The following is an 18,406-nucleotide window of genomic DNA, read 5'->3' as shown; positions in this document are numbered from 1 at the left end:
TTGAATGTTCTGGAAAACATTAAATAATAGATGCCATATTGTAGTTTTGTCATAGTGAGTATGTCAGGGTGCTGCTGAAGACTTTTAGATGCTTTTGATTTAATCCAAACATCTGTTTGGAGAGCGTTTCAATGAACAAATCAAGCATTAAACATTAATTTATTTATTTATTAAGACACCACAGACACAAAGACCTTCACTTATTTAAAACATTAATCCAGGATGATGAAACATGCACTCCACCACACCGACATTAGACACACACACAGGAGATGATGAAGGCATCAGCAGCATTTTGAAATGTCATCTGTGAGACGTCCCTGTGCACGGCTCCGCCGCTGAAAGGTTGAATACTTCTCACACTGTCGTCTTATTTTTGTTCATTTGCGCATGAACTTTTGTTAGCCTTTAAAACTGTGATATTTGTCACTTGTCAAGTGACAATATGTGTTGTTGAACAAAGGAGCCACTCTGTATGGCAGGTTCAGACTTGGATGGAGCGAAACAATTTTCCGGGGCAAAGTGAAAGAATGACTGAGTGTCGAGAGAGGCAGGTGTTACATTTCTGCGACAGGTCAGCTCCAATCCTCCGGCGGGGTAAAGGCTGGCATCAAGGCTGCGCGCTCTCACCGCCTCCATTACAGATCTGACTTTCCTGTTGAGAATCAAGTATTTGTCTCTAATGAGTGTAATGTAGCCTGATGATGGATTTCAGGCAGCTGGTGTGTACTGGCAGAGGAAGTACACCGCGCGTTAGCTGCACGGTCCATGATAAATGCTCCACGGCTGGATGGTGATGGGAGCGGAAATACAATCTCAGTGGGAATATTCTGCCTCATATAGACACATGGAGTTTATATCCAATTGGTGGAAAACCTCATACATTTGCATTTAACTGCAGGTTCCATAAAACTTTCGACTTTGTTTCTTTCTGCTCACTCTCCTTTGCTTTTTTGTTCTTGCTGAGACAGAACTCTACAGGGATTTGCATGGAGAAATCAATTTTGCCTGGCCTCTTTCGCCTTTGGAAGGAACATAGGCATATATATAAATATTCACATGAGGCTATTTCAGATCCTCAGCTTAGGGACTAAACTAGTGGATGAGCTGTTCTCCCATTTGATCGTAAAGCCTGCATACATGCGCCTCTGTGGAGGATTTCTATTTCCCTGTGCATGTTTCATTTCTCCTCTTCTTTGCCTTGTTTCCTCTTCCTGTGACTGCTCTTACCTTCTCATATCTTCATTTTGATTCCCTCTCCATGTGACCCTGTGATGGACTGGTGTGACCTGTCCAGGATGTACCCTGCCTTCAGCCCCATGTTAGCTGGGACTGGCACCAGCACTCCCCGCACGACCTTCATGCGGAGGACAAAGCGGTAGAAGATCGATGGACGGAGTCTTTCTGAATTCTCTCTCTTAGTTGCTTAATGAGTATTTTCATTCCTCCTTTTCTTAATGAGAAATACCCTGGACTTGTCTGTCTCATCTTTAATCTTGCTTTTTTAAAATGACTTTCCATTCTTGCCTTATTAGTACTCTAATAAAAGTACTATTAGTATTAGTACTTATTAGTCTCACCACTCACCTAACCATGTACCTTTGAGTTTCCTGTGATAATTAGCGTGCCATTCTTCTTCAGACACAGAGTGACACGTTATAAGCTGAAACAGAAACTCTCTGCTTAGCACCAACAGATGGCTGAACACATGCAAACAGCAGCCCAGCACACGTATGTCATGGCACACGTATGGCCCTTTTCCACTATGGTCCCGGCACGGCGCTGTTTATGTCCAGTATTTCAGTCACTGCACTGAAATACAGCGGCGGAGTTTGTGATGCTGATGGATTTTCGGGGGGGGTCAGATATTTCCACCCCTGCGTCTTTAATTCCTCGTGCTTCACTCTCTGACCTCTCCTGCCGCCCTCGCTGCCAGTCAGGCTGAATCTAACATAACAATGGGTGTATACGTACACAGGTGGAGACTACACAAACACACATCGCGGTCCATACATGCAGGAACATCAACACTGTGCACACAATCATGGATGCAACACCCACTACCTCTCTTGACCTCCCCTCGACCCAACACAAGACACCTGCTTCCCGTCCTCACAGCTAATACAGCTTGACAGGTGTGTGTTTTTTGTGAGCTTGTGTGTTTGGGCTTGTGCTTACAGTCATTCTGATGAATATTTTATATGAGGCTGCTGATTGTATGAGTGAAACTAGGACATGGAGGAGGCCTGCAGCAGATGAATGTAATAACATATTCCACTACCTCCTTCTCCTTCCTTTTCTTTCTTTCACTATTTTTAAACAATTTTCTTCCCCGGCCTTATCATTCAGCTTCAGGGCTCATTGTGGAGGTCTGTGTATTAGCCACACATAGACAGATGTCTATATACACTAACAAAGAGGAGGCACATAAACGCAGACAACCTCAGCCATTTGAGGACACTTTCCATTTAATGTTATTTATAAACAGCTTTTGAGTCTGGCATTGTTTGATAACCACATACAAAATATTTGGGTTACACAAAGAAAGAGAGCAGAGGAAAAGAATAAGGAGATAGAGAGTGCGGTAATGAGGCCTTGAAGAAACGGGAGCAAAGACTGAAGAGAGGGAGGGAGAAAATAAGCAGACAGACGGGCGGGAAATACATAGGAATGAATAGAGCAGAGACAGGAGGAGGAGCAGGAGATGGCAGTGCGGCGCGTACCATTTATCTTCAATGAGTAAGCAAAATAAAAAGAGGATGAAAATCAGCATGATAATCATAATAAATAAAAAACAAACTTCCAACCTCCAGGTCCCTGTTTATTTATTGATGGGAACTATTGAGACACAACAGAGTCACTTAATCGTCTTTTCTTTTCTTTCTCTCTCTCTCTCTCTTTTTTTCTTTTCTTTTTACAAAAACATTTCAAACTCACAAGAATTAACAGACACAATTTACATCACCTCTGGGTTTTACAGCAGCACAAACGGTAAAGGGTCTCTAATCCTACATGTCAGAGGAGAATGACACTCCAACATTTAGATAGATTGACAGAACGAGGCGGAGCTCAGCAGGAAACGCACACAAGCAGAATTAATGTGGCCCCTGTTCTCGGGTTCCCAATCCAATTGCAATATTAAACCAAACTAATAATCCTTTGTGCTTTTTGTCATTGTGCCATGAATTTAGCCTTTTAGCAAGGTCTTCTTTTTGCATACAAAGGCAGTTTTTTTTAAAAAGGAACAAAAAACCAGAATGTGTAACTTTGTAATGGTGTAAGAAATAGGGAGACTTTAAGCATTACTGGCTAGTTTAAGGTACCTGGACGGCCCGTGTGCATCTGTACATTGTAATCGAGCACTCTTACTGTGAAACTGGGGTTTGAAAGGCCTGGACTAAGAGGGGTTCGTTGTTTTCATACATGGTACAGGAAGGCTGTGAAGGTGATTGGGCTTTGTTATGGGTCGTTGTGCTTGAACTGCTCCACTTCATTGTTCAGAGCTCTGTTTCCCCACAGTCTCCTCTGTCCTTTGTCCTTCGGCTTATTTCCTAGAAGAAGAATCCGTGTAACTCAGAAAAGGCTCCAGGAATCGCTCCTCTTGGGCGTAGCAGCATTTAAAATCCAACTTTCCACTCAGGCGTTGCTGACAAGTCCATCTGCCGGTGTGTTTTTGTTTTTTGTTTTTTTTTTGTATGCATGCAACACACAAGAAAGGACAAAGCAAGACATTCTGTAAAAGTAGTTTGTCTCCTTGCTCTGTGGTGAACTTTTTCTTGTTTTCTATGTTCCGACAATTGATCAGACAATTTCTGGAACCCGTGGTCGGCTTGTGTACTCTAACTCTTCCCTGATTGTAGGACCTTTTTGTCCAGCATTTGAAAACCTAAGGTCTGTGTTTGGATTGAACTGTCTGTGCTTGATGGAAATACATGTATATTATTTATTCTTTAGTTTTTTTCACATCAACCTCCACAGCATCACAGAAGAAAGTGCAATACAGTTTGTTGGAGTTTGAAAGTTTTGCGAGCCCGGCCACAGCTTGTACTTGGTCCTTGACCTTTCTGGCTTGTTGAGGCCTCTGTTTTGCAGCCGGCGAGGTCGTAGATTGACTGAAAATGTCTCCGTCATAGTTTGTCCTCAAACTGTTGGCTCTCTTTTAGGCACTCTTGCTGTTTTTAAGCTTCGTTCTACTCTCATGGCTTTAGTGGTTTCTTCAGTGGACACACGGTTATACGAGCAGTAAACGGATACATCATCACACGTTCTCCCACTCACTCATTGACAACTAACTGTGACAAGACGTCCCGTGTGATTGGTTAGTTCAGAATGGCTTTCAAGTTGTTATGATGCGAAGGGGAAAAGGACAGTCGCTATATATTTTCTCAAGTCCGGTGGTTTTTGATTCTTTTTCTTTCTTTTTTATGAATTTTTCGAGTTTAGCATGAAACCCAAAAACACAGATGTGCATTAAATTGAGTCAACCCTGCCGCAAGACATGGAAGTAAAACTGCTTAATTAGTAGACGTACAGTAATTACAGTCTTTACTGCTGGAACTTGATGTGATGACTCATTTTACAGCTAATTGTGTCTGCAGTCTTGTTTCCAAATGTGTAGGTAAGAAGTGAGAAAACGTGTCTCAGTGTGAATGACAGATGAAGGGTGCACGGAGTAAGCTTTACCGTGTCAAGAGAGCTAAGTCTGAAACCGCTTTGAACCCCGTTGTCTGGTGTTCTCGCCTTAATCTGAATGAATCATTAGCTTCTTACTTTGCGTGGCTGTACAATGTCGTAAATACGTGGATTCTGTGAAGCACTCGATCCCACAGAGACAAATACAAAGTTCTCCTGTTGTTTCCCTTGGTGACATCATCAAAGCAATGGGATATATCATTTTCCCTGACTTCTATGTTTTGATTATGACTCACAAAGATCCCTGCCTTATTACCTCAGGGAAACTTTTGAGAGTAGATATTTGATAATGTACTTTATACATAGTTATGTATACACAGTTATGCCTGGACGGGGTTGTTTCAGGAGAATGAATCATAGATTTGTACCACCAAGTCAACAGTGTCTGTATTCACTCTCAGCGTAGGATTACTGAAATGAGCGACAGCAGCAGGGCTGATGAGTAACTGAGCATATAATCTGCTCGCTGTGACTCTGCTTTATTATTAGCTCTCTGGACCCCACTTGGCGGGCCGACAGAAGTCCTGGGGGTGCACTTATTCTTCCTCCTTGCAGTTGCAGGCAGGTCATATTTACCTCCGTCTGGGGTATAGTCTGTCTCACCCCCCTCTTGTAGTACCTGCACCTCATTTGGACCCCCTTTTGCCTTGCGGCCCCGGCGGGTGCAGTTCCTGCGGCCTCCCTTAGGCGGCCGTGGCAGCGGTGACGGTGAAGGGAAGCTGTACTGATCCCCGTGTGGCAAATAGGGCTGCTGATGGTGGTTATGATGCTTTCTGTGACGGTTTAGGTGGTTCAAAGACTCCCCGTGTTCCATCTCTCCATCCTGGGCACCGCGTGCGTGACTTTCACCTGACAAGCAACTGGGCAGATCCTCTTTCTTCAGCGCTTTCAGGTCCTTCCCTGCCAGCTCCGGTGGTGACACGCACATCAGAGAGGAGGTGGAACCTCGGAATCTCCGCAGCCAATCCCAAAGTGACAGAGCCTTGCAATCGCACTCCCAGGGGTTGTCGTTAAGTCGCAGGTACTCCAGGGCTGGCAGTAAAGTCAGACTGGCACCCGATAGTTCAGTCAGGGAGTTGTTGAACAGGTACAGAGTAGTGAGGCGACGCAGGTCATGGAAAGCCTGGCGGTCAACCCACTGGATCCGGTTCTGGTGGAGAAGAAGGCGGTCCAAGACCCCGAGACCGCGGAAAGTGTTTTGCCGAAGGTTCCACAGTCGATTGCCGTGCAGGAATAGATGACTGAGGTTCAGCAGGTCGATGAACAGGTCATCCTCCAGGAACTCTAACTGGTTGTCCTGCCGAGAGCAAAGAAAAGAAAAACAGAACCTTGAGGTATGAACTGTTGTTTCCACCAAGGAAATGATTTGGTCTAACCTGTACAATTCATTCATAACCTAGAAAATCAGCAACAATACCATCAATCCAAATTTAAAATGTTAAAAAGCAACAAACACAACAACACTTAATCTACTAATCTACAATTGTGACTCATCTCTCAGCTCATTCCATAGTTGGAGTGTTTGAGAGTTTCCTTTGCGATGTGAAATGAATCACACATGGTTTTCTTTGCCTTTATGAATTGTGTGTTAACTATACGTGAGCTGCTGTAACCTTGATGCCATGCCAAATTAAATTGACGATATACTCAACATAAACCCACCATGTGTTTACTGAAACCATATATGGGATCCTCGATTTTAATTCTTTAATTCCTGTGCTGTTGTACTTCGGTGGTTGACCACAGAAACGACTGGCTACTTAGTGCGAGGAAGGCTTTGTGGTATTTCCCTGCACTCAGGATAACAGCCAGCATTTGATCAGTGTCCAATTCATAGGCATTAAGTGCAGAGCCAGGCTGATGGACAGATTACACCGTAATGCGATTGTGGCTGCAGATGCACTATACAGTAGAGATAAACACGAGGCTATTATCCATGTACCTGTAGGTAGAGATACTGGAGATTATGCAGACCCGAAAAGATCCCCGCAGGCAGGCTGATCAGGCCACAGTGGTACAGGTGCAGGGCGTGGAGCCGACCCAGGCCCTGGAACGTGTCTGAAGCGACGGCCTTCAGGTGCCGGTTGTCCCCAAGGTCGAGCTCCTCCAGGCGGTCGAAGCCGTGGAAGGTGGAGGGCTGTATGTAGGAGATGTTGTTGGAGTAAAGCCACAGCATGGTGGTGGTGGGCGAGAAGTGGCCGCGAAGCAGCCGCTGGATCTTGTTGTTCTGCAGAAAGACGCGCTCGCTCTGGGCGGGGATGCCCTCGGGCACGGCATGAAAGTTGTGGGCCTGGCAGGAGACGGTGCTGGGTGAAGTGTAGCAGATACAGTGGCGAGGGCAGGGCAGAGACAGATCTAGGCCACACAGCACCAACAGTAACTCCACCCCACCGTAACCTGAAAGGAGAGGAAAGAGAGAAGAGACGGAGGTGGGGAGGGGAGAAGAGATCGAGGGGAAAAACACAAGCAGTATTAATTGAATTCATACAGCGGAGCATCTGTTATCAGGCTCATCTTGAATGAAACACTCATTGCGCTCAGTTTACAAGGACAATAATAGGCATGGTTCAGTGCAGACAAATTACAATGCTGACACAAATCTGAAACGCACACACAAACACTCGCTCCCGCTTTCAAGAGTCCATCTTCTTATAAAATGTTCAATTATTCCCAAACTGTTTACCCTTAACCTTGCTTACCCTCAAGTGTTATCTCCCTCTTAAGATTGCTTTAAACCCCAAAATCTAACCTTCACATTAAACGTTTGTGGCAAAACCTTCAAAATCCTTAAAACTAAGAAGCTCCCGTTACAAGTACTGTCATAAAAGAACACACGACTCGTATTCACAAACACTTTTTGGAGAAGAATGTGTGTGGTCTTGTTTTTATTGTGCGGTTTTATGATTGTCATAAAGGTATACACTTTTTTTTATTTGTGTTCCTTGGCCCAGTCTCTGTGATGTGCAACACACACTTACAGACACGTACAGCATCCCCTCGCACAGAGTTATATCCTTGGGTTATCTTTTAAAGTCGACAGAAAATCAATGTTTCTCCTGCTTACAAGTGAACATGCATCACACCTGTAATTCCCACAATAAAGGAAATGAAGGGTGGGGGGGAGAGAGGGAGAAGGTGGAGGATGAAGCAGGAGCATTGTGTGAACTTGATAAAGGTCGATCTTTTTCCCCCCTTTTACTATGAATCGTTCTGATGCTTCATGTATAGTGTGGCTCTCTCTCCCTCTCTGTGCGTGTGCATGTTCAAGAGCATCAGTGGCTTGGACAGATGTGACGGACAGATGTTGGGTCAACTGTGACACTGCTGCTTTGTAAAGAACAGCATGTTCTGAAATGTCAGCGGAGGATAGCGGTATTATCCTGTGCTGGTCTGTGCAGGTTAACACGATGTCCTTGTTACGTGACTGTTGTGCCTGCGTCCATGTGACGTACGACGTCATGGCCGTACCTGTTCTGTGTTTGTCAAGGATGACCTTTTCACAGTGAATAAAAAGCCAAACAAAAGCGTTCATCATGGCAGCTTGTTTTATGATGAATTATATAATATGTCAAATTCTAGTAGCCTGTGCTTGCGACTAAGAAATTGTAATTAATTCTAATTAGGCCTTGTGCTACGACATCCAAAATGGCTGCGCTGCTCCGTATACTTTACCGACGGTGTGTAATCGCTATGATTATGGGGGTCACTGCTTATATCGCTGTTCTTTCCTCTTGTATGCATCGGCGTTATCTGCCCCCATCTACGTTGCCCTTTGCTTCATGCGTCTCTGCCCTCTCCTTCTCCACTTCTCTGCAGCTTTATCTTCATTCACCGCTGTGCTCTGCCTGCTGTGTCTGTTAATTAGGTTTAAAGACGCTATTTGCTGCAATGTGCATGCGATTTGTAAAAAAAAAAAGAAGAAAAAAGAATGCCCCGTGTCTGTTTATGTACCTGTGACTTTGGTAGTGATTCTTACTGAGAACAAGTTTATTGCCCTGACTGAGCTGTGATTTAGTGTGATAGCTCAAGCTTTGTAGTTCCTATATTAATGTAAAAAACATTTAGCATATGTATGTTTGAACTGATTATGTGAAATTGTCTGCTCTGGATCTAAATCGGCAAAAAACCAGGCTGTCATCAGCGCTGGATTAGAGTATTTCAAACTGATACCTTGTTTTCAAACGTTCTAAACATGTCGTCAAACATCTGAAGGCGTTTGCCTAAGCTCTGCAGCTGTAGCGCAGCCAGCAACATATAAATGGACGTTTAATTGCAAATTTGCAATTAGGCTGAGGCGTCTCGCTGGCATTAGGCCAATTGTCAAACCTGTAATAACTCCCAGTCAGAAGCGTCAAGGTACATAAAAATCGGATTCTTCATGACACATTTTCCCCCATAAGGTTGGTAAGGTAAGGTTGTTTCTGCCTGTTGTGAGTCTGCGGTGAGCCGTGTCATGTTTTAAAGCTCACTTACATACAGTGCATAACACCTTAAGATTAAAAAACTACATTTTCACATTTTGACTTTCATGTGCCCTGAAGGAGAGACCACGATGTGGAGCTTTATTATCTTGCGCTCGCTTGTGCTGCATCATTTGGAAACTTTGATTCATTGCCATGGGAAAAAGAAACAAGGCGCAATAAAGGGAGGAAAATATTCGTTCTTACTGCTCGACTTATGAGTGACTAAAAGAGCGCTGAGAAATGATAACATTCACTTTTCTATGTACATACTGTATGTATGTCTGTGAACTGGGACCACTGAGAATTTTGAAGGCTGAGATACAATCGAAACCTTCAGAGACTGCTATTGTTGCAGTGCTTAAGAAACAGTGGTTCCCAGATTCTTTAACATTTTTAAAAACTAGGTGCTTTGTAGGTCCACTCCTTTGCACCAGATGTCAGTTTATGTCCCGTCGTCTGAGTTAATGTTTAACATGTAGCGTTCTGCACACACTCATGTGTGTGCGGCATCAGTTTCCAGCTTGCTGTTTGTCTAAATTCCCACTTCCCCAGTTAGATATTTTCTAAAAGCTTCAATAAGCACAGCCAGGGTTCAATTACAAGAGTGGTCTCACTACTCTGTTTCTCCTCCATCCCTCCATGCCACTCATAATGTGTACACAAAAACACAGACAGACAGGAAAACACAAACACAGAGGGAAGCACATACACATGCCTCTTGTCAGGCCATTGTCACAATTGCCTCCCATTTATAATTTGGCAGTTGGGGGAGACAGCTGCCACTCACTCTGGGAGAAGGCAACAGAGCGGTGAATATAAAGGAAGGAGCGAAGAGAGGGGGTGGAGGCATAGCGAGGGGAGAGATGGGCAATATTCTACTCAAAGGGAATGAGGAGCTCTTCAAACATGAAAGCGGAGGCAAGGGGAGAGAGGCACAGCATGGTGGTGTGGGAGGGAAAGGGAGCAGAGCAAGTGAGACGGTACCTAAAGAAAGGGTGATGGGGATGACAGCGACGCATAGGCCATTATAGGTAGGTGTTTAAATGTCTGTCTGCTCTGCACAGAACACGGCTGTGACTTCAGGGGAAGTGCCAAATAATCCTACCACTCTTCGGTGACTCAGACAAACACATGCGCGTACCACAAAACGCATGTTCTCAGGTGCGAACACACGCGTGTGTGTGTGCGTGCACATGTCGCACATGCATACAGACACCGATAATTTGCGCTAATTAAGCAGCGTTCTCACAATATGTAACCAAACGGAGACGAATTTGCAAAACGGAGCTATAAATGACGGCGCAGGAGGGGCGGCGGGAAGCTTAGACACTTGTAGATGCTGCTCCTCTCTTGTTGGTGGTTGATTTAGCTTAGCATAATCCCAAAGATCATTTAGCACTGCGCATTCAAATGGTGATAAATCTCTGGCAGCGTTAATGAGAGACTTAAATGGCGTCATTGCCTCAAAGACACAGCTGAAATATCTCTGCAGTGTATATAATCCCCGCCGCTCGTGTTATGAAGTACATAGCCTTTACATCCGTCTTCATATTGGAGACGGATCAGGTCAATACTGCTGTGGCTCTGCACCGCCGATTCTCTGTGGCCTAGAAATGTTTGGAAGTCTTGAAAGTTTCCTTTTATTTAAGGCTCCACAAAAAAGAGAAATTGAGCTTAAGAGAAGATCCCTGTGATTCCTGATGAGAGCTGAACCAAGAACCGCTCACACAATCCGTCTTATTAAAAATGTGCCTGTAAATGTTGTTGTACTCAAATAGTTAAATGCTAAAAAGACTGCTTGGGCAAAGTAATGTACAAATGATTTCTCATTTTAATTGCAAGTCCAAACACTTGCCCTCAAGTTTTTCGCAGTATTTTCTCCTCGAGAAGAATTACACTTCAGGGACTTTCAACAGCTGACTCTCTAAATTAAGTTGATGCGTCCTTGAACACACCACCAATTTCAGCTGTTGCAGTTGTCTTTGCTTTTAATGGATTATGATGATGGACTAGCATATAGTATATTATTGGCTTCATCAGAGTGGATTATAAACACTTAGCACGTGGCACAGAATGGAATGAAAATGTGCTCTTTTACAAGGAAACTGCGAGCTCAACTTCAGGATCTTCAGAAGAGCCGGTGTTGTCTCTCTTTGTCCAGAAGGGAAGTAAAGTGCTTAAAGTCGAAAGAAAAATCAATATTCATTATCCCGAGGCACTTTAAGTGGTATCTCCCTGGTTTTAACAGATCTGAGAAAGGCCTCCTTGAAGGCTGTTTTTTGTCTCCACTGCCAAACACCATCAGTGGTCCGATTCTCTGCTGTGGCCTCGTCGTTATCTGTCCCAGCGCTATGACATCTGTTTCGTATACAACATACTGTCCCCCATTGAAATCCACACAGAACTGTGATGTCTCTGTGTGTGTGAACTGAGATGGAAGGGCCGAGACATCGACAGAGAGAAAATGCAAAAAAAACAACCTCTGCCATCTTTGCACGCAGTAATTGGGTCATTTGAGAGGCTAAGATTGTCACCAACACTAATCGCGCTCTAATTTTACTCAGAAAAACTTGCTTGCCTGCTTCTTCCCCTCTCCCTCCAGTGTATATACACACAGACTCTCCACACGCATAATCACATGATACAGGTCACAGCATAAGCTATTTAACTCCTGCCTATTAGTGGAAAAAAAGATGTGAGCAGACATACAGTGCTCCTCCCCCTGCTGCTGCTGCTGCTGCTGTTGTTGTGGTTCCTGCTCTCCTTCATGACCTGCTTCACTGAGACCACACACCAAAATGATGGCGTGTCTGTGTGAGAGAGCCGCATGCAGACTTTGAAGTGGCATCTGTTTTTTGCAGGTATCAAAGACAAAGACACAATCTCTCTGGCGTGAGGGACCGTAGATTAAACCTATGCTCACTGTCATGTGTACTGCTAGAAATGATTTTAAAATAATTAAAACCCTCTTCAATGTCAGGGCTTTTCCTCCTGCATTAATGGCGATACCTTTTCTGCATTGCTTTAACACTCGCTGCAGAAGTTTACGACGATACATTGGTGATATAGCAACGTGTGCTTCACCCGTCCCTCTCCGAAGTTGTTCTTGACAAAATGAGTTGCAGTCACAGCTGTGTTCAAAGCCGAGTAAAGATCTAGTTCCATGCCTTTGGTCGCATGTGCCTGCCAATGCTAAAACAGTGTGCAGCGAATATCTTCAATAAAATCAAACCCATATTTTTCATTTGACAAGAAAGTGTGACATAAGTCATAATTGTACAATTTTTAATTACCTCACAGATCCCCAAGTGATGGGTTGTGGACACCCAGTGGTCCCTGGACCCCTTTTTAAGAGCCACTGCTTTAATTGACACAGAGAGTGTTTGCTGTCCTTCAGGAGCGTTTTTGTGAATAAACCTTTGAGGTGAGAATATTTAATTTACGGATGACATTCATAGCACAGTGTGGCACTGTGGTTAGCGCTGTTAGCACACAATTTGAATACTAGTTCAGGCAGAAGCATTGATGTTCTCCTGAGTTGCACATTGTTTTGTTTTTTTTTCCCCCGTTTCCTGTGCCAACCAGCCAACGTGTGTTTTAGGGCTTTATACGGACATCACTGCACAATCACTAAAATCTGAAACATAACTTCTAATTAGAGGTCATTAAAAAAATCAGCTTACTGAACAAAATGAGAGTTGCATTACTGCAAACAGGTGTTTTAAGCACAGATGTGTATAACCCCAAAGGAGCAAGTGTACACTCGTTGCTGGATTTTCACAGCGTACTGACCCTGATCTGGCAGAAGACATCTGTGTCTGCTGAGATGTGTGTACATTGCTGAGGTGTTGGACGCCCTCCTGTGTCTTGGAATGCTCTTTTAGCAAATATCCTCAGTGGAGAGCGGCGAGAAATGACCCAACAAAGGACAGGCCAACAAAGTGCAGCATCGTGGAAGCTGCGGTTCTTCCCTTAATGGCTGTATGTCCAATTCGGCCAATACACCGGATATGTCACTTCCCGGTCTTGTGACTAAATCATTCTGCTCCCTCCACTCCGTGCATGAATCATCCTTTGTCACCCTCCTCCACTCTCCTCGCTGTTGTTCTCTTAGTTTCCCATCTGTCTCTATTACAAAGACGGTTAAAAGTACATCAGTACTTATTATTACATAAGTCCTCCACATCAAAGAGTGTCTGTCTGTGCTTCTTGCACTCTGTTTGTTTCTGAGGCGTCTTGGAGTGAGAGATTTCGTGCTCATGGATTTACACTTGCAAATCACACATGCACATGTTCAAAAAGGGAAGAAGGCGATGAGCAAATCCGACGATCCAGACTGACACTTGGAGTAAGCGACTTCACTGCAGTCAAAAGTCCAAGGGATCATCTGTCACTGGGCTTTTGTATCTGATAACACGCTGTTACCGCACACTCGCCTTAGACTGAGCCAATCACGGGCCGGCATTGGCCTTTTTCTGTCCAGCCTGACCGGCCAAAGCAAGTAGGAGATTGGCATCGTAAACAGCCTCCCCATGGAGAATGATTTTAAGCACTAAAGAACTGCCAGTGCTCGGTGTGATAAGTTTAGTTCCAAAATAAGTTATCCAGCTGCTGACAAATGTTAGACCTTACAGCAACACCGTGATTAATGACTCGCGAGCACAGCTGCATATACAGTTTTCTGTGCAGGAGTGAAATTGCCGGATCAGCCCCCTACATCTAAATCCAGTGTGTCACACCAAACTGTTTTTAATAGCTTTCAAGTTAGAGCAGTTCAAACGTTCTCTCAACACCATTAGCGGGATATTAGCGTGGCAAAGTATTACACTTCCCCTACGGCCCGCTTTCTCTTAGTGACATCTTTCACCGCATGCCACTGGAGGAAAATGCATTCAGGTGGAGTGACAGAGAAATAGTGGAGAGGAGACATCAATCAGGAACTATGAGAAGGGCAGGGGGAAGGCAGTGGAAGGATGTATGAGGGGAGAACAGAAGGAGGTGTCGCAGCTTTTCTCCATCCGCTAAAGAGAGATGGATGAAGTGTGAAGAGAGGGTGTCTGTTAAACTCCCCAATCAGTCATGGGATCTAACTAATCTGAAGGTTGCTCCTTTAAACTCGGCCATCAGTCATGGTGTTTGGGTTCTGTGAAGGTTACAATCATGTTCCACTCCTCTACATTCCTCCTTTCTAGTGTTTTTTTCCTCTTCATAGTGAATTTCTGCGCGTTTAATCTGCTCCTCTCGTGTTCAGGTAGACACTCGCAATGTAACAGCGGTCGACCACATTTGTTTCTACGCGACTAATTCGGATGACTTGAAGTCTTCTGGATGCACCTTTGATTGTGGTCACTGGATCCACTCCTGCACTTGGCACCGTGCCTGTTGGCCATTGGAAGTCGGCACACGTCACCACAGCTAAATTAGACTCGCTCATTTTCATTAGCTGTACAAACATTTACTCTAACCCTATTATAGATTATATGTGATGTGATGGAATATTCAAATATCTTTGTTGTTCTGCAGGCGCGGCCCTGTCTGCAAATCTGACACATACACAGACAGTCTATATTATTGAATTGTGTATCTCCAGTGTAAGAATAATTTTATTGAAAAAGTGGACTTTGTTGCCTGGAGTTTCGAGACGCAGTTCATTTAATTCCATTTTCTTTATTTATACACCTTTTTTCATTGTCTTTCCACTCTGTGGGTTTTGGTCCAAATTTTAATTATCCATTCTTGCTCCTCTGTACTTTAATTTATCTTTCTTTTTTACTCCACTGCCAAGTGGCTCTCGGTTCATGGCCACTATATGTTTTTGTAGAGTAAGAGTAAAACATCAGAGCACTATACTTCTAGAGAAGCATTTGAATGCCTTTCTTTCGGTGCTTTGAACATCACAAAAGGAATTAGTTTTTGATTTTTGAGGCAGAAACTTCAGAGAACAGTGTATCAAACTCTAGGCAAATTAAACTATAGGTGGTACCTATGAGGGGAATACGATGAAATATTCAGTTTCATATAAACAACTGTTCCAGATCCAAGTGCTTCCTGAGAGGCTTAACTCCTACGTGGAATCCTACACGTACACACAAGGACAAGGCACCTGTATTTTAACTAAACATTTATATTTATTTATTATATTTTTTGTAACCGTGTGAATCCGTGTTCTCCCTCATACAAAGTGAGTAACCTCAGAAAGATGTGCAACCACAATACAGCCTGTCCCTTAACAGTTTGTGCACAGAAGCAGCAGCAGCAGCAGCAACAACAACAACACTCTTCACAACCTCAGAAATGTGTTGATTCTCCTTCCTGAAGGCCACAGGTTGTAGAAACAGGAACACACCTCCAAACACACGTGAGCGCTCACTCAAAATAACTCGCACAGGGGACACATGAATAAATGAGGCCACACTCGAGTAGAACGCGTCCAAACACGTAACCCCGTGTGAACCCTAACCCACACACTGAATACATACGTCAGACTTCATCCTCCCTCTCAACTCACTATGTTCATCCACTTTAACACATAATACTCTCGGTTTCTCATCCATTTTTTCTGCCACCTCTGTGTCTACTCCTCTTTTTCCTCTTCACCTTCTCCTCATTTTACTCCCAAACTCCTACAATTGAGTCTGAAATAGGCTCCACCCCAGTGGGAGACTGTGACTCTGAATTCGCATGCAGCATTAGTGAAGATCAACATTTATTTTTTTGCCCCCGCCCCCCTAAAACTAAGCTGTGCGTCTGCACCACTATCTCGGATGAGACTCTGCTCTTTCCCCCTCCTGCTCTCCAAGGTCACCGATAATTCTTATCAGTGCATCTTGCCTCAGAGTCTAATTATTGTTCTCATAAGGCGACATGTTTGTCCTGCACTCCTGCAATAAGATGTGAATCAGTTCTCTCTTATGTAATTGCACCTCTATTGACATATAAAATACATGACAACAGAAGGTAAAAGGCCACAAAAAGTTGGATATTTTAAAACCAGCCTTCATCAATACATGTCAAGTTGCATCTGTGGTGGGGAAAGTCTGAGTCTGTAGCGATGAATGGTCTTTACTGCAATAAGAACAACACTAAACAACAAGCCAGGTTTTATATATTATTTATAGCCTTCAGTTGGTGTTAAAATAAATTCTCCTTCAAAAAGATATTCTAGGATGTGACCCTGGAAACCCTTATCTGTTCAGGTGTTTTCCTGTTTTCACTCACACTATGCAGTGCATTTCACACTATATAGTCTGTGGACTAGAGCAGATAGTTTATAAATCATTTGCTTGACAAAAAGTTAATTCCATTTTGATTTACCTCAGGAAATACTTTAGTTTTTTTATCCTCTTGAAAGCAGATAATTTATTGTTTGACTAAATATGCTCAATTTTTATGTTCCAGGGTAAGAACTTTGTCTAACGTCTGAGAAATTATAACGGCACTTTATAGGAAATATTATTCATAGAGGAAATAAGTGTTAGACAAGCGGTGAAAAATAAAAAAAAAATGTTTTGTGTTAATACATAAAGAGAAGCTTTTTCTTATTAAGCAGGAGAAGTGTCTATAGTTCTCTCACAATATTACTTAAACTGCAATATCGAACTCTCTGTCCCACACGTTAATGAAAGTGTGTTGTTTTTGTACAGGATGATTAAAGCGAGAGATTATATGTTAGTATAGGTTAAGGTTAGGGTTAAGACTTTGTTTATTATATCCAAATTAATGGAGGTCAATGCAGTGTTTGTCTGTGTGTTTGGCATTAAATTGGCATTTATTCTGACCTTGTCAGGACCATAGCCGTCATGGAGGCCAAAACCTGGTCATAATGAGGCAGAATCTAATTTCTAAGGCTCTGAATAGAGTTAGAGATAATATGTGAATTGTGTTTTGTTAAGTTTTAGGTTTGGCATTATCTGGTTAGGTTGAGGACAAAGAATTTGGTTTTCATGTCCAATTTAATGGAGGTCAATGTAGAGTGTGTGTGTCTGCGGGTTTGCTGCATCTTTAGGACCTTTCCTGTCATAAACACTGACCTTGTAAGGACCAGTAGCCCTCATGGAGGCCAAAACCTGGTCCTTATGAGGCAAAACCTAATTTCTAAGGAAATGGGTAAGATTAGGGCTAAGATTTGTGTTGTGGTTAGGGTACAAGTTATTAACTGGTTATGGTTAAGCCAATGACTGTCCCTAAAAGGATAGCTGCACAAAATATGGAAAGAGACCAAGAGCTTGTTGATGCTTTGCCACCAAGTAGCAGAGGGCTGGGCGGCAATGCCAGCAGCATGCGGTTCATCAGTGTGTGTTTATGTGCGAGTGCATATGCATCTTATGGATTCTTTCTTCTGGAAGCCTGGAAGACAAATACACACACACACACACACACACATACAGAGACCTCTCCGCTGCAGGGTATTGCCCGATAGGTATGAGTCCCACCACTGCACGGCGCCTCCCCCACTACTTCTATATACTGTACACATTGAAATAAAAATGTCTCTCCCTTTATCTTTGCATCTGTCTTTCTTCAAATGAGGGCTCGCAGCTCGCAGCATGCCTCTTTGAAGTGAAGTACATTTAAAAAACAAATGTTTTTGAAAACCATAAATGAGCTGAGAATATAAGAAACACACACACATGCACGTGCGTTCCCAGAAATTCCTGATTAGCATAAAGCGTTTGACATGTGCACGCTGAAACGCAGGGATTTTTTTCAGTATGCACATAAATATACACATGAAGTCGCCATTTTATGTGGTTTTCTATTCCATCGGATTTCTAGCATCTTCGGTATGACGCATGTGCTGAGGGGGAGGGGGGGATACTAAAAATGAGAACCTGCTGAATGTGCTCCCAAAAAAAAAAAAAAAAAATCAAAGTTATGCTCCCTTCAGTTCCCTCCTGAATGTAGAGCAGTTTTGGGAAATTGGATTTTGAAGCCATTTTGTCCACTTCTTTAAATCCTGACTCCTCTGCTCAGTGTGTTCTGTGAGCAGAGATGTTGTTACTCTCAGTACATTGCATTATCTGCAGTGTCTCTCTCTGGTTGGACCAACAAAACAAACACAGCGATTACATTCTGACTTTGCGAAACGCGCCTGCTACCATGGACACACACACACACACAGTGTGCACTGGAGTAAGCTTCCTGCTTTGTACGGCTGATATTTCCATCCCCACCCTCACAATATCCATTAACTAGGTGATCTTATCCTTCGTATTCCTCTTGGTGTCCAGTAATTAGCCCCTTTTCCACCA

At 43.4% G+C, this 18,406-nt stretch overlaps 1 protein-coding gene across 1 annotated transcript in view; it reads right to left on the bottom strand.

Annotated features, from left to right (window-relative positions):
- Nucleotides 1–2,450: 2,450 nt before the first annotated feature.
- The window catches only part of LOC122779979 (reticulon-4 receptor-like 1), a 72,760-nt gene continuing 56,804 nt past the window's right edge, over nucleotides 2,451–18,406 (bottom strand). The window contains exons 3-4 of the mRNA XM_044042723.1: nucleotides 6,635–7,089; nucleotides 2,451–5,989 (exon numbers count right to left, since the gene is read on the bottom strand). Coding sequence (XP_043898658.1) covers nucleotides 5,090–5,989; nucleotides 6,635–7,089 — 1,355 coding nt within the window. The 3' untranslated portion in view covers nucleotides 2,451–5,089. The remainder of the gene's footprint in view (nucleotides 5,990–6,634; nucleotides 7,090–18,406) is intronic.

This window comes from Solea senegalensis, linkage group LG13 (genome assembly GCF_019176455.1).
Source record: "Solea senegalensis isolate Sse05_10M linkage group LG13, IFAPA_SoseM_1, whole genome shotgun sequence".
Classification (NCBI taxonomy): Eukaryota; Metazoa; Chordata; class Actinopteri; order Pleuronectiformes; family Soleidae; genus Solea; species Solea senegalensis.
This window is presented reverse-complemented; position numbering and strand designations above follow the sequence as displayed.